The sequence below is a fragment of the Galleria mellonella genome, unplaced genomic scaffold (assembly GCF_026898425.1).
Source record: "Galleria mellonella isolate WM207_F2 unplaced genomic scaffold, CSIRO_AGI_GalMel_v1 utg32, whole genome shotgun sequence".
NCBI lineage: Eukaryota > Metazoa > Arthropoda > Insecta > Lepidoptera > Pyralidae > Galleria > Galleria mellonella.
In genome coordinates, this window is record NW_026442075.1 from 3806507 (window position 1) to 3821124 (window position 14618).

The 14618-nt window shown below is 32.2% G+C and overlaps 1 protein-coding gene across 9 annotated transcripts in view; it reads left to right on the forward strand.

The window, feature by feature from the left end:
* The window catches only part of LOC113510664 (histone-lysine N-methyltransferase ash1), a 58335-nt gene that overhangs the window by 9719 nt on the left and 33998 nt on the right, over positions 1–14618 (forward strand). The window contains exons 1-2 of one of the 9 annotated variants that reach the window (XM_052896171.1): positions 961–1819; positions 2538–2864. The exons of 4 other annotated variants lie outside the window; for them this stretch is intronic. In XM_052896171.1, the coding sequence (XP_052752131.1) occupies positions 2757–2864 (108 nt within the window). In that variant the 5' untranslated portion in view covers positions 961–1819; positions 2538–2756. Of the gene's footprint in view, positions 1–960; positions 1820–2537; positions 2865–14618 lie in introns of those variants that run through there. 4 more of the 9 variants (XM_026894149.3, XM_026894150.3, XM_026894151.3 and 1 more) reach the window with 4 other exon arrangements.

The window sequence follows — 14618 nt, forward strand, 5'->3', positions numbered from 1 at the left end:
GATCATTAAACAATTAGTGTATATCTATTGATGTTAGTTTATAGTAGATATTACATAGAAGGTGCAAAATGTTTGCGTTTCGTAGAGCACGTGGCCCAGATAGCTATTTTTACTAATGACTTACATAGATCTACTGTTTTTTAGAAATCTTTAGAATTAGATTTTCATTTAACCTGTTTCAAATACTTATTTATTTATGAATTATCTTTTTTATGCTTATATTTGAAGGTATTACACTTTTCAGTTTTATTGAACATTATTAGAATGATAGAGTAATTAAGTAATGTAAGCTATTTTTATGATTTCATTCTACGCTTCTAAAAGTTATAATATTGTTCACAGACCATAACAATCTTTTGTTGTCTATGACTGACTTAGTATTTAGATCATTCCATGTTCACATCAGCAGTGTCTGTGGCGCGGTCATTCACTCATGTCCGAATAAACTGTTTATTGTTATCGGCGATGGATGAAGGATACATTATGTAGACTAGTGCCTGACACGGATTGATATATATCTGTTTGAAATAAAATGTTGTTTCTATTAATCGGTGGCCTGATATACTTGTTTTACACAAAAAAAAAAATCACTTTTTCAAAATGTAATAATAATATTCTACTCTTATAGTATCTGAACAATTTCTCCTAAAGGAATAACAAAAATTGACGTTTCAGAAATGTAGGGTAATGGTTTTCAACTAAATTAAGTGATTCCGTGTTTTCTATGTAAGATTATTTTTTCTCATAATTCGACTCGGGTTCACATTTGTTACCCGATATCATCAGATATCGGTTTAGTATACCGTTTACGGCTTATCCTATATTTACCGCATATTTGTAGCAGTAGCGTAAATTGCGTGGCGCTAAGGTGGTAGGTTGCCAGTGGTGTGACGGCGATGCGAGGGGTAGGTGTGCAGCGTGCAACATTTAATTAAGGCGGTGGGTGCGCTTGGTTCGCGTGCCGGCTTCGGTGCACTTCCGGCGCGCCCCTGGGGGAGCTGCGCTTTTTCCTCGAGCTCGGGGGAGGCCGCGCCGCGTGTGGAAAGCGCGACCGGTCGTCACCCGAGCTGAGGAATTAAAAATTTTCATGTAAACTGGTTTGATAGCGCGTACGGTGGTAGAGTGGGGATCGCGAATACGCGCCTCGTCGGTCATTAGCTGGCTCGCGGTGAAGCGCGCGCGCGTTCCGCTCTTCGCATAAGCGGTCCCGCGTTCACGTAAATAGTGCAGTACCCCATTTTGGTATATACGAGATCCTCGGATATTGATCGGCTATTGTGAATATGTGTGCTATCGTGAAATGTCAATTAAACTTGTACTGTGTTTTTAAAATTATAATGTGAAATGTTAATTCCAATTTATAAATTAGGTCTCCCTTGGAATCAGGATATTAATTAGTTAGTAATTATCAAAAGTAATGAAGAGTTCGAAAATACAAAAGCCATAGATATAGGTAGATACTCGAATAGTGTAACGTTAATAATATTTAGGTAAATCTTAAATATCTCTTATCAGTTGCTAACAGTTCATTAATTCGTGATCATGTCACCGCATTATAATGTGGACCACGACACTAATTTCATGCAAAACAAACACGGTGAGCGATAAGCGGATGATGAGAACCTCGCAACGACGGGCCGGGCTCCCGCCGAATTTCCCTTATCAAATGTTTAGTACGGCCCAAGGTCGCGTGTTATCACTCGCGGTCGTGCGTCGCGGATGGATACGTTTCTGTGATTGTGAGCATCACTGCAAATTGTTCATTTTTCTGCACTTGTGGTGATTACATCAGATCGTAGTTTAATTTGTTCCATTCAGGGTAATAAATCACTTGATCGATTTAGTATAATATAAAACTTTTTTTTCATTTTTTGTCTAGATACCTATTATTATCTTTTTCACTTTTAGGAATACTTTAATGTTCTTTTAATGTACATATAAAAACAGACTAACTGTAGACTAAAGCAAACTCAAAACTTAGAAATGATAAATCACGAAAATATTATGAAAGAAGTAGCGTCAACAGGTGGCCCAAGCCCTACTTTGTGACCAGCTGTAGATGATGGATAGGTTGAAGTGATAATAACAAGTAACAGAGGTTACTAATTTACTATAAGTATTCAGTAGGGAAGGTATATGTTTTTTTAATTTTCGGGAACATGTGTTAACGAATTCCATCCAAGCCGGAGAATAATCGACATTTTCTTTCTTTTTAGTGGAGCTATTTACCATCTATATTGTATTCAATTTTAATTTATGAAACATTCTATATTATTATTATTTATAATGAAGATGTAATGTTGTCATTTGGTTATTTACTTTTTTCCATATACAACCTATCATTGCTATGTAACACATTTTCTTTTTATATTCTTTATTGCGCATACTACCACAGAGCGCTGAGTACCAAAATTGGCAATAACAGAGACAGCAATAACTACTAGGGAAACTAGAAATCACATACCAATATACGGTATAATGAATTATTAATATCTGGATTCCAAGAAATTAACAAAATTTTGTTTGTGGTGTTTTAGTTCGTTCACTGGAATCAGTTTTAGTGTGGTGTGTGATGTAGATCGCGACCTACTTGGGTGTGATTGAGGATAAAACAATATAAATAGCTCGTCAACGTTAGTGGACGTTAGCGCCGAGAACTAACCGCCCGCGTAACTAGTGCGCTTCGAGGAGACGCATGCGAATCAAAACTTGAGACTGGTGCCGTGGAAGATATAATTGTTGCGGGTGATGTTGGCATGATGCGGCACGCTGCGAACGCGGCGGCGGCTTGGACGGCGCCCGGTGAAGTCTGGGAGTACGTCAGCCAATTGGTCAGCTCCTATCACGACCAGCACGACTGCCAGGTGCGACACCTACAGGACCTATATGGTCCAGTGGTATATCGATAATAAACATTGTATATGACTCACAGCGGTCTATTAACGACTTATAATTCACATGCTTACATTATTCATGCGCGAGACCTACTTAACTTTAAGGGTGATAAATTGTTTTAACATTGTTTGAGTCTGACAAACATATACCTATTCGTGAATATAAATTTTGATCTAGTTTATTGTTAGGTACCTATCTAAAGTCTGACATCTGATAATCTGATATTAATTCGGTTTACAATGTATTAAAAAATTAAAATTTACAAAGTGTTAAACCTATTTGTTTTTAACCAGCAATAAACTACCATGTAATAGACGAATCAAACTTTGTTTGACCGTGAAATTGTGATTGTGTAAGCGTGACTACTTCGCGTGTTTGTTAGATGTAGACTGCATTCGTAAGTATCTACATAAATATTGAAGTCTTTCTAATAGTTTGGACAGAAATGTGAAGAATGAAAATCTGTATTATTGTATCCAAACTATTGCAATTGTCAAACTTTAGATCAAGTAAGAAAGTCTGTGTTTTTTCTCACTCCTCTAATTTTTGTTTACACTTTGATCTTAGTCAAAAGGCCGAGAAGTGATCTAAATTTTGTTTTGTAACAATTTTTTTTATTTATATAAAAAAATGTTACAATTTTTTGAACTCATCACGCGTAAATGGCATGATTATTCCGTTAATTTCAATTTGTTTCTCTTATTTTTCTATATCTTTATTATTTTATGTTGTCCTCTTTCCCTGCTTCCATCATTGTTTGGTGTAAATTTGCTAAAAACATTTTACAAGTGGTTTTATAAAAATCTTTTTTTTTGTTCGATTGCATTCACAGTTAAGTCAACTCGATATTAGTTTAAATTTATCTGATTATATGTTTTAGACAGTTTTTCTACCTTATGTACAAAATTCTGTTCTTTTAGGATAAACCCATCTCTACCAAATTCCGACGTTCGTCACTTTGTAAAAATCACTTGTGTATTCCTTTAATAAATTTACATAAAATATCTAGCTAACACACCTATTTGATTAACGATTATTAGCAATATCGGACATATGAATAACATTAAAAATGTTAAACTTGTAGATGGCTATAATAATGCCTACCTATATACATATAAAACGTCTTGGTTACGACAAATAAATTCAAAGTCGTTGATCGTTTCAAGGACATGTTTCAAATTGAGATATCATTTAAACGATGCGTGTTTCGGACTCTCAACAATTTCTGTTTTAGTGGTCACAGTTTGATGTATATTTTGATTAATCAAAACAATCATTATCATAAGTTATTTATTGTATATCTGTGTTTTATAGTATGTTCGAAAATAAATAAATTATAACACATAATTGATACTTTAAAATTATCTTCACGCATTATATTCTAACGTACGACTAAAATCATTGGTAAACATAAGAGATAAAAAATGATAATCGATATTGGTGTACATACAAGTCAAACGCCAGTAAGTAGTATTTACGAATCAAGGAAGCTAATAGTGTGGTAGACGGCGTCCTGATTGATGTCTCATGCCGTTAAAGCCTCCTGATGTTATCTTATCTATCTAAACGTTTAACGAGATTACGGTATCTAACTAGCGAATCCTGTCTTTCCTGGTACGTTGGGAACATGGCTACTGATAACTTGCAAAATTGTATCCAGTTTGCCATATTTAATTTAATACGCTATGTTCTCTAACTTGTTTACCTAAACTTTTTTTTTTTTTATAGATAGAGCTATGAATAAGTGATCGACTTGTAAAATTGTATCCAGTTTGCCATATTTAATTTAATAAGTCATTCTCTCTAACTTGTTTACCTAAACTTTTTTTATACATGGAGCTATGAGTAGGTAATCAACTTGTAAAAATGTATCCAGTTTGCCATATTTAATTTAATAAGTCATTCTTTCTAACTTGTTTACCTAAACTTTTTTTTATATAATACATAAAGCTCTGAGTAATCTTAACACGTATTTTTATTTAATTTAAATATTCTTTATTGTTCTAAAACATACAGTAATAATAACAATTAGAAACAATGTAAACAAAGGTAAACTTATCTTTAAAAGAGATCTTTTTCATTCATTCTAACACAGTGACAAACGAAACAAAGTGGGCAGTAGTAGTGCAAGTTATAAATTTAAACAACAATAATAGTTATTTACGTAGTTTATAAATCATTACCTCTATATTTGAAACATGTAATATTACTACTCATTAAATATTGAATGATTGAACATTTATTATATTTTTTTAATTATTCCATACAAATATTACTACTGAATTTGTTAGACCAATCCATCGCCAATTACTCTTTCTGTTTAGCGTAATGGTGACTGATAGATAATGCCATCATTTTAAGTTATATATATATATATATATATATATATATATATATATATATATATATATATATATATATATATATATATATTTCAATATATATAATATATACAATAATGATAATCTTGTAATTAATAAAATTAATAATATGATTTTAAACTTTTTTTTGAAGAGACTATTTTGATATAACTATTTTTACATATAAAATTAAAATGGACAAGTGATTATATGAAATAATATAATCAACTATTACAAAACACTTTTTAATTTAGCTGTTTGTCTTATATTATCCACTGTGATTTGTTAAAAAGACATGCCAAGATTGTTTACTAATTGCGCCAAGTATAGAAAAACTGTACCTAGCTTTATTTCATGGCATGGCATTGTTTATCTGTCAGATTGCGATCTACTTTAATGACCGGTTACGTAACGTATACGGTTTCATCTAATGTCGACGATGATTCAATGCATTCTGTTTATGCGCATCATTTTTATGTCTAGCTACTTGTTGAATAAAACTATTCTAATATCTGCATATTTATTAATTTTATCTGCTTATAATTAGGTCATTATGCGATAAATTATTAATTCTTTCCATTAGTGATATTAATATTTATTAATATTTCAATATATGTACATTACCTATTAAATCGTACCCAGTCGTATGTAGGATTAGTAATAAGATTGAGACCATGTACTTAAAATGTTAATATATAATATTTTTATTGATAAGTTTTCTATTGAATTAAAAATAGGAAAGAAAAGAAGCACAATTACGAGTAGAATTTAGAGCAGAATGAAACTATGAGGGTTCAGAAATGAGGATTTTTAGTCTAGACCTGATAAATAAAAACTAATAAAGAACAAATAAAAACGTAAACATTGGTTGCAATAATGAGAGTGTTAAAGCAGTTGCATTGCATTTTGCGGTATTTGACGAGTGTTGAATTTGCAGACGCACTTATGAAAACGAGAGGCGATGGTAACTTAAACCGGTTGGGCACCTTTGTCGCTGTGCAACCGCTGTCTTTCGGTGACATCCGCAAAAAGTGCGCAATGGAATGCGCGTGAGTTTGGTGGGTTTTTAATCGATGCGTCGACGCCAATCTTAAATCTTAACCAGTAAACCTACCTTGCTTCTTGTATAATCAATCAGTCATTATGAGGTTATTACTGCCTTTCAAGTAGTTGAACTTCAATTATTATAACAATTTATGAAAGTACTTAAAGAGACATAGTAAATATAGCTACAAACACGATGTTATTAGATTTGTTTAGTGTTTATAGTGGTTTGTGTAGGTAGATACTATACTATAAGATTTATAGTACGACATCTCTCTAATCGAAGTTCCCATGAAAATGTTTTCACGTTAGAATATATTTCTACGAAAAACAACAAATCTGTATTTGGTATTTAATAATAAATTCTTAGAAATTCATAGATGATAGATGCGCAATAACAAAAGTAATTTAAGATCAAGTACAAGAGATTACAAAAAACAAACTTCAATCGTGGCAAAACCAATTATTTTGATTTTAAAACTTAAACTACTGAACTAATTTATATAAAAATGTTATGCGAATAATCTGTATGAATATCCTTTGAGATAAAAATAATTAAATATGTAATTAAATCCATATCGCCTTATTATTGACGGAGTTATGCTGTAGTAAACATAACAAAATTACCACCGAATTGACAACCTCCTTTTTTAAAGTCGGTTGAAAATAAAAATATTACTTGTAATAGCGTAATTTTTAAACAAATAGCTAGTACATGATTAATATTAATACATATTATGTAATTGTAATGCAGTTTTGATGTACAAGCCAGTCGTGAACATCAGTTCATAACAGATGCATTTTAAGCAACAACAAAACAGTATATATATTAAGTAACTTCCAAAAGAAGGAGCTTCTTAAGCCGTCTAAATTTTGTGGCTATTTGCGCGATTACCTCGCCCATTCTGAACGAATTCTCGACATTATAATGCATAGGCATATGTAAGAGCTCGACACTGGTTCTTTATCCCGCGGTCCCGCGTTAATGTGTCGACTTGATTCTTAGTGTAACCATAGATATAGGAATAATTATCACTTAAGGACAAAGTCGACAAACGCGGGAGCTCTGGTTTTATTTTATACATCGTCTCGCAGCGTTTCAATTCAATCGACCTCTATAATATTATAAATAATTCGCCGACCCTCATACGGGCTTGTTGTACGAGTATGTTATTAATAAATGCGTTCAATCAGGCTCGTCCTTATATGCCAATTAAATATTTATGATTTCTTTTCAGCTATTCTGAAAATAATACTGTTTGATACTTTTAATCATATCTTTAAAATGGCGTAAAAAAATCTACATTTCCATATTACAAAACTACAGTTAATTAAAAAAAAACGATAATAACGTATGTTTGTATTTATAAGGATATTATTTTCGTTATCTCATGTATATAAACGTTAATATTAAAAATTTAAATAGTAATCAAAATAGAATCAGATATATCAGTATAATGTATTAGTGTAATATATATCTATATCATGCTGCCATTATTTTTTCACTTTGACCAATTGATCTCTGAATGTAAATACTTATTTTGAATATTATAGTTTATAAATATAATCTATACTAATATTATAAAGAGGAAGGGTTTGATTGTAATAAGTAAATTTGAAAAATACTCAACTGATTTTTAAAACTTCTTTCACCTATGGAAATCTATATTATCAGCGAGTATTATAGGAGTAACATTCGAATATATATATAATTTTAAAAAAGTATATCTAGCACTATCACTTGTAATAAATATAATTAACTGTTTGTGTACAAAGTATAATATTATATAAAATTAATCATTAAATATATTTATAGATATTATTATAATGAATGTCGTAGTTACACAGACAGTCGTTGCTGCAAGTATATAATTTGATTCGTTATTAAAACAGGCAATAGGATAGATAGAGGTATATTGCGTATTGACGCGGTGGGAAGGGTGCATGGAATCGGGATAATCCGGTCCAACGGCCATCTTAGTATCGTTTAATAAAGCCCTTGCGACAACTGCATACTCACAGGGATGCCAACCGCGCACTTGTCGACAATATCAAATATATCAAGTAAAAGGTACTTATAATAATGCATTATTTCAATATACATTTCTCGCCGCTTTTTAGATTTTTATATTATATTTGATTGCCTTTGATTTTATGTTTTGAGGTAGTAACGAGGACCGTGATTCAACCCTGACTCCTGATCGGGTAATGCAAAACGAGACTCGGGAATAAATCGTTTACATGGTTGTCGGCGTAAACTGGTCCTGCTGGCTGCACTATTCCGCGTGGAGTTAGGAAATGTTTAATCGCGATTCACAGAGCACACTAGCTGCCAAAATTGCGCAATTATATAATAATAACATAATACTATAGAACTTCACAATACCAATATTAATAATAATCTGTTTTGTGAAGTCTTAACAAAAAAACCTTGGAATGTCGCGGTAAACAATTGTAACTAATTACTTTTAATTTACACTAATGTATACTACAGAATTGTGAATTTTTGTGTATTATTTCTTGGTCTCAATCTGTCATCATGAAATCTGGCATTCTCATAATTTTTGGAATGAACATGGCTCCTTTTATTCTCGTCTGATTAAATAATATTGAACGTGATGAAAAACCTATGCAAGTAAATAGTACTTACATACCTGTTTTTTTATGGTTGACGATATTAAAATAGGAAATTAAAAATTATAAATTTAAAATATGTGTAAACAATACGAAAGTTTAAAATGAACTAATAATTAATGTTTTGAATTTCTTTTTACTAAAAAATAACGAACATCCACATAACATAATTTTTAAATTAATATGTCAAAATGTAATGTATTTATTTATTTATTTAAAGGAACACCAACAGTATATTGCATTATAACACATATAAGAAACATTAAATACAATACAATATTAATACGCATGCCTATTAAAGGCATTTGCTATAACATAATTATACAGTATGAAATGAAGTAAACAATTTTAAGAAATTAAATAATAGCTCGACTACAAATATTTTAAAAGTTGCGTTATTAGTTATGGAAATGATAAAGATAGTAAGCAAATTAAGTGACTGAACGCAGAATATTTCAGCAGTTTATCTTTTTAAGTCCACAGTGAATAAATCTTAAAACCAACAACCAATCTTAGTGGAGGCCAAGTCGCCACAGTGCGTAATGGTGGATTATTTGGTTTATTACATTTGGTCCTATGGACCCTTTACAACTATTAGCATAAGTATAGGTTATTAGCAGTGAAAAGGTTTTACGTTTGTATTAGTTAACTGGACCAGTAGATTCGAAGTATGTACCATAGATACCACATCTAGATCGAGTGTACGCACGATGTTAGTAGTTTTGTATCGCTGCGTTAGTACGGCGTGCATTCGCCGCAGTGGCGGTCTTATCTCGCCATTAGAGTTATTACGGGCCGGTATCTCGCCCATCGCACCGCTTCGATTGTTTCTGAACGCGCCTCACAGCCTCCCGGTACCATCGTAATTGACCACTGTTTACTTCCACGACGAGCTCTTATTTTATAAACTGTTCTGCGGTTTTGCCGCGTTCAAGATACCCATCCACTAACAAGGAAGCAATTTGGATTCACTAATATGATATTATGTATTTTTATTTACAATCATCGATGTTTATTCTTGTCTTAAAAACCGCATTGAGAACTGACTTTCCGATGTACTTATTGCAGTAACGACGATCCATCACAGTATTTATAGCAAGAGCAGCTGTACCAGTTTCCACTTTAGTGTGTTAAATGTAATTAAACATTAAATTCTAGACTATTTTTAGAACAGCTGATCGATAACAATGTAATTGTAACCGAGGAACCTGCTGGATTATTTTCGTAATTCCATACAATGCAACTGGTTGTAATCGAAGCGACACGTACGTAAAGTTAGCTAAGGGGATTCGTATAGATACCATCGGATGATCTTCGCCCACGCAGCGCGTTGCTGCTCCTGCTTTACATTACCTATGATTAAGGAAATTGCAATGAAATGGTCAAACGCAAAGTTTTTGTCATCTGTATATAGTACTGTTAACTTTGTTTTTCCATATGTTTAATAAAAACAGAGAGGAATCAATATAATAAGCATCCTTTTAGGGAAGTGTTCAGTGGAACTGAATATTTTTCTCAAAACAATAATAGTCGGTAAACATATATATATATATGAAATGACACGCCAAGCTTTTTAGTATGGGCAAGTCAAAATTTTTCATCGTCTTATTGTTATATGTTTTCAGTTTCAGTTTTATTGGTAATTATTCTTCTAAATAATTTATGAACTGTATCACGTGATTTTCAAGTTATTTGCATGTAACAGATATTGTATAAAAATATCAATTACGGTTTCGACTATCTGTTCAAAGTACTAGTCAGATGGATCTATATCCAGATGTTAATCGTGAATAAATGTGTTAATGAATGTGATCATGAATATAGCTTAAACAGCATCTCGATATACAGATCATGTATAAAGTTTGTTTTAAAGTGTAAATAATAAGTTGTTAAGTTAATACCTATATGAACCTATGTTTAATACTGATTGATCAGTCTTTGTAGATGATCTATGGTAGGTATATTGTATGATGTTTAGCTGGCGTGATGTCCTTGATACCATGCATTTGTAACATCCTATGCTCAATTATTGTGAGCAGTGATCGGAACAGTCCGTATCCGCGTGTCGGCGCGTGGGAATGCCTCAACGTCTCGCCCTCCCTTTCTACTCACCTGAACAAAGCCACGCGGCTTATAGAAAAACGTTCCTAACTACATCTCGTTGGCGATCCAATAAATTAACATTATCAACACACCCTTGTAATAGTTTGGGTAATCAACACTGATGACTTGTGATCAGAACAAATAAAGTTATCATCGTGCTACTTTATACATATAAGTAGATATGCATATTATAGCGACAAATGACAATTTATTTTGATATTGGATATACTCGTATAGTAATGTAGGTATTACCTATTGAATATTTTGCTTTTAGATAATTTAAAATTTTCCCTAAGATAGGATGTTCCATTAGGATTTAGGACAGTGTTAGGTATTAATGTCCATATCCTGACTGTCATTAATGATCTTTCCTATTCGACATTTAGGATAATTTGAGTAACGAAATAGTATTACACTTGAAATGTTGGCGTCTGTATATTATCTGAAAAGTTGGAAATTAGCCAATTTTTTTGGAATGCCAAGCTATTTTAAATCTAGAAAAATTACCTCTGATGTTATTCCATGGCTAGGCTTTCTCAGAATGTAAATTGATTTACGGTCAATGAATAAAGTTATAAACCAAGTTAGGAACGTTATTGGCAAGTTGAGGTAGGTCGGGTATTCTCGCGGCTTGGCTCTGATTGGAGGTGTAACTTTATGATCGCACGCTTCTGCGCGGCTTCTATTGTTCTAAATAGTCCTTCAGCCCTCCACTCTCACCTCATACAATAACACCCGTCTTGTTACTTGACGATTTAAGGTTACGCGTTGAACTTGATCTGCCGATTCTACACGCTCTTATGAGAATTGTATGTGGACGATTTTATTTTATTGACCATTTCATATTGAATGAGCGTTGCGAGTACGTTTGAATTGCACGGTTTTTGTCTTGGCTCTGATTGCTTATATACTGTGGCTCTAAGCCAAAAATGACAACGCTTTAAATGCTTTGCACCTTGTTCTATATTGTTATTAATTATATCGATAAGTAACATTAAGTTTTAAGCATTCGAGGTTTTGCTTAGTGTTGACGTTCTTAATTGTGAAACGGTATCGTATTCAATTAATCTCGTACTTCTGTGAGCTGTGACGTGCCGTCCTGATTCCGTGCAGCAGTGACAAGACACGGCCATATTTTACACATGATTAGAGCGGCACTGTATGGGTAAGCAAATTGCACCGCGCGACGCTCAGTCACGATCTGAACCTCGCGGGAACTCAGGAGAGTTTCTACAGAATTCCAACGTAAATGCTATACAGATATTAATGGCAACATCGCTTTTGAGTTACCGGTTCACATTGGGATTTTAATCGACCTTTTTTACCCTGTTTACTCTCTCTCCCAAATCAATGGAATGTTTAAAGTTACATTCTTGTTTATATGTATTTTTCCATAACCTTTTTCCTTTCCTTTTATAAAAAAAGGATATGTCGCGATCAATTGCCTTCTGTTTTTCCAGTAGTAGTGGAAATCGTCGCCGGGCTTACAAACTATGTAGTTAAAGAACTCAAAACTTTCTTAAAGGCATTTAATGAACTTCTTTTCTTGGTCTGTTCAGACAAATTTTTTCCAACACCATATTTTATTGCCATGTGCTCATGGCATATAATGAGCCACCCCTTCGTTTTTCCAGGGGTCGAGGAGATGGACAGTAGCGTCTCTCTTAAAACATCATCAAAAGCTTAACTGCGGTTGCCAACCCATCTGTCAAACGTGGCAATTACTAGCAAAATACCCCCAATAGTAAGCTACGATAGCCATAGTATAAGGCTCCGTCCCCTATGATGAAGAGGCCTATGCTCAGTAGTGGACTATTAATGGCTGATGATGATGATGATGATGATGATCGTATTTCATTACTGTATGTATGCAAATTACACTTCTAGCGGTTTTAAAATTGATCCATAGTTCTAATAAGTAGTTTTGTATTGATGTTCTTATTCGTTATTGGAAATAAATCGAAATAACATTTGTTTTCGTCTCTGATAGATTTTTTTTTTATTTTTATAGTGGTTTAAAGTACTTTGAGACCATGTGATGCAATTCATGTATTATCAGCTATAATTTTCAGAATAAAAAAAATATAATTATCTGAATTTCCCAGTGTTATAACATTATCCGAATATATAACCCCATATATGGTACATAGTGAATATTTCCTTTCCTTAAATGACAGTGTTAGGTCGTTTATGCTGGATATAACACTGAAACCGCAACCGCAGTCATTATAGTAATAATTGAAGTGATAAAATAATAAGTAAAATGCATTTGTTAGTTAGAAACACTTGGTTGATTCCTGTTTGTTTTGTCCCGCTATATTTTTCAACTCTTAAAACTATCATACATCCTTTTGTTCCTATTTTTATTAAATTTTAAATGTACATAGACTTTTTTAAGTTATTTAAATGATAAAATTGTACAAAAATCGGACTGTAAGTAGCAATAAATATGTACTTATTTAATTAGTTATTCAACGATTGCTACAAAATATGCCTGCGTTCCTATTGTAGTAATCATTGATAACTAAATTGTGTACCCCTTTTTTTATATATATGATGGTTTTTACTTATACAACGTAAGCCAACATTTATATATATACCCCGACCTGTTATTATTATATTATTATATGATACTAAAATTATATTATTATTTGAATAAAGTGTTTTTAATACTTAATTCCAATTAAATATTTTTTATAGTTTTTAGCAAAATTACTAAACAATCACAAATTTATTGTTTGAACAGCACAAATCTGTTCGTTCTGCTAGAATAATATTCAGACATTAGACTGCTTTATTCTCAAGGATGTCTGTTATTTTGTTAGGGAATAAATGCAGGTCGGTTCTTATTTAAATTAGACACGCCTGTTGTGCCGCTGATTAATATCACGTAACGGATAAGGAAGTCTCTGCCCGGTATCTTGTCATCGCGGGGGTTGTGTGGTCACATGGTTCCGCCGCACTGCAAGCTTATGTATAAATAATGTACATCGGGTGTAGGTGGTAAATTAAATAACACAATTATTTTAGTTCGAGATTATATCGTGATAATCGTGACTTACTTTTTTTTTTTTGTTTATTTGTTTTAATAACTTGAAGATAGTTTTACTGGATGTTATTTTTTCTAAATACAGACACAAAAATTATCTTAAATCAATTAGTAAAAAATAAAATAATTTTTGTCGAAAAATAAAAAAAGAGAATAGTAAATTGCGATTATCTAGAAACTACAGAAATTATTTACTAGTATAATAAATTAATAAATATTTATAATAAAACTTATAAATAAATAATAATTTTATAAGTTTTAATATATAAGAGTTGTATTGACTTTCCGTCATATTGTCTTAGTTATCAAAATAATTAATTCTGAGAGTTAATATATAATTTTGTTATGATAAGTCTTAATTAAACACATAAAAAGAACGTTAAGCTAATAATTTTCCTTGTAAACTTATGCAAACAGTGGTCCGCATTTTTTTGTGACAGTTGACAGGTGGAGGTCATTGACATTCCTATTCTTATTTTGATTCCATTGTACTATGTAAATATGTTTTTTATACTTGACACATTTTTAGTAAA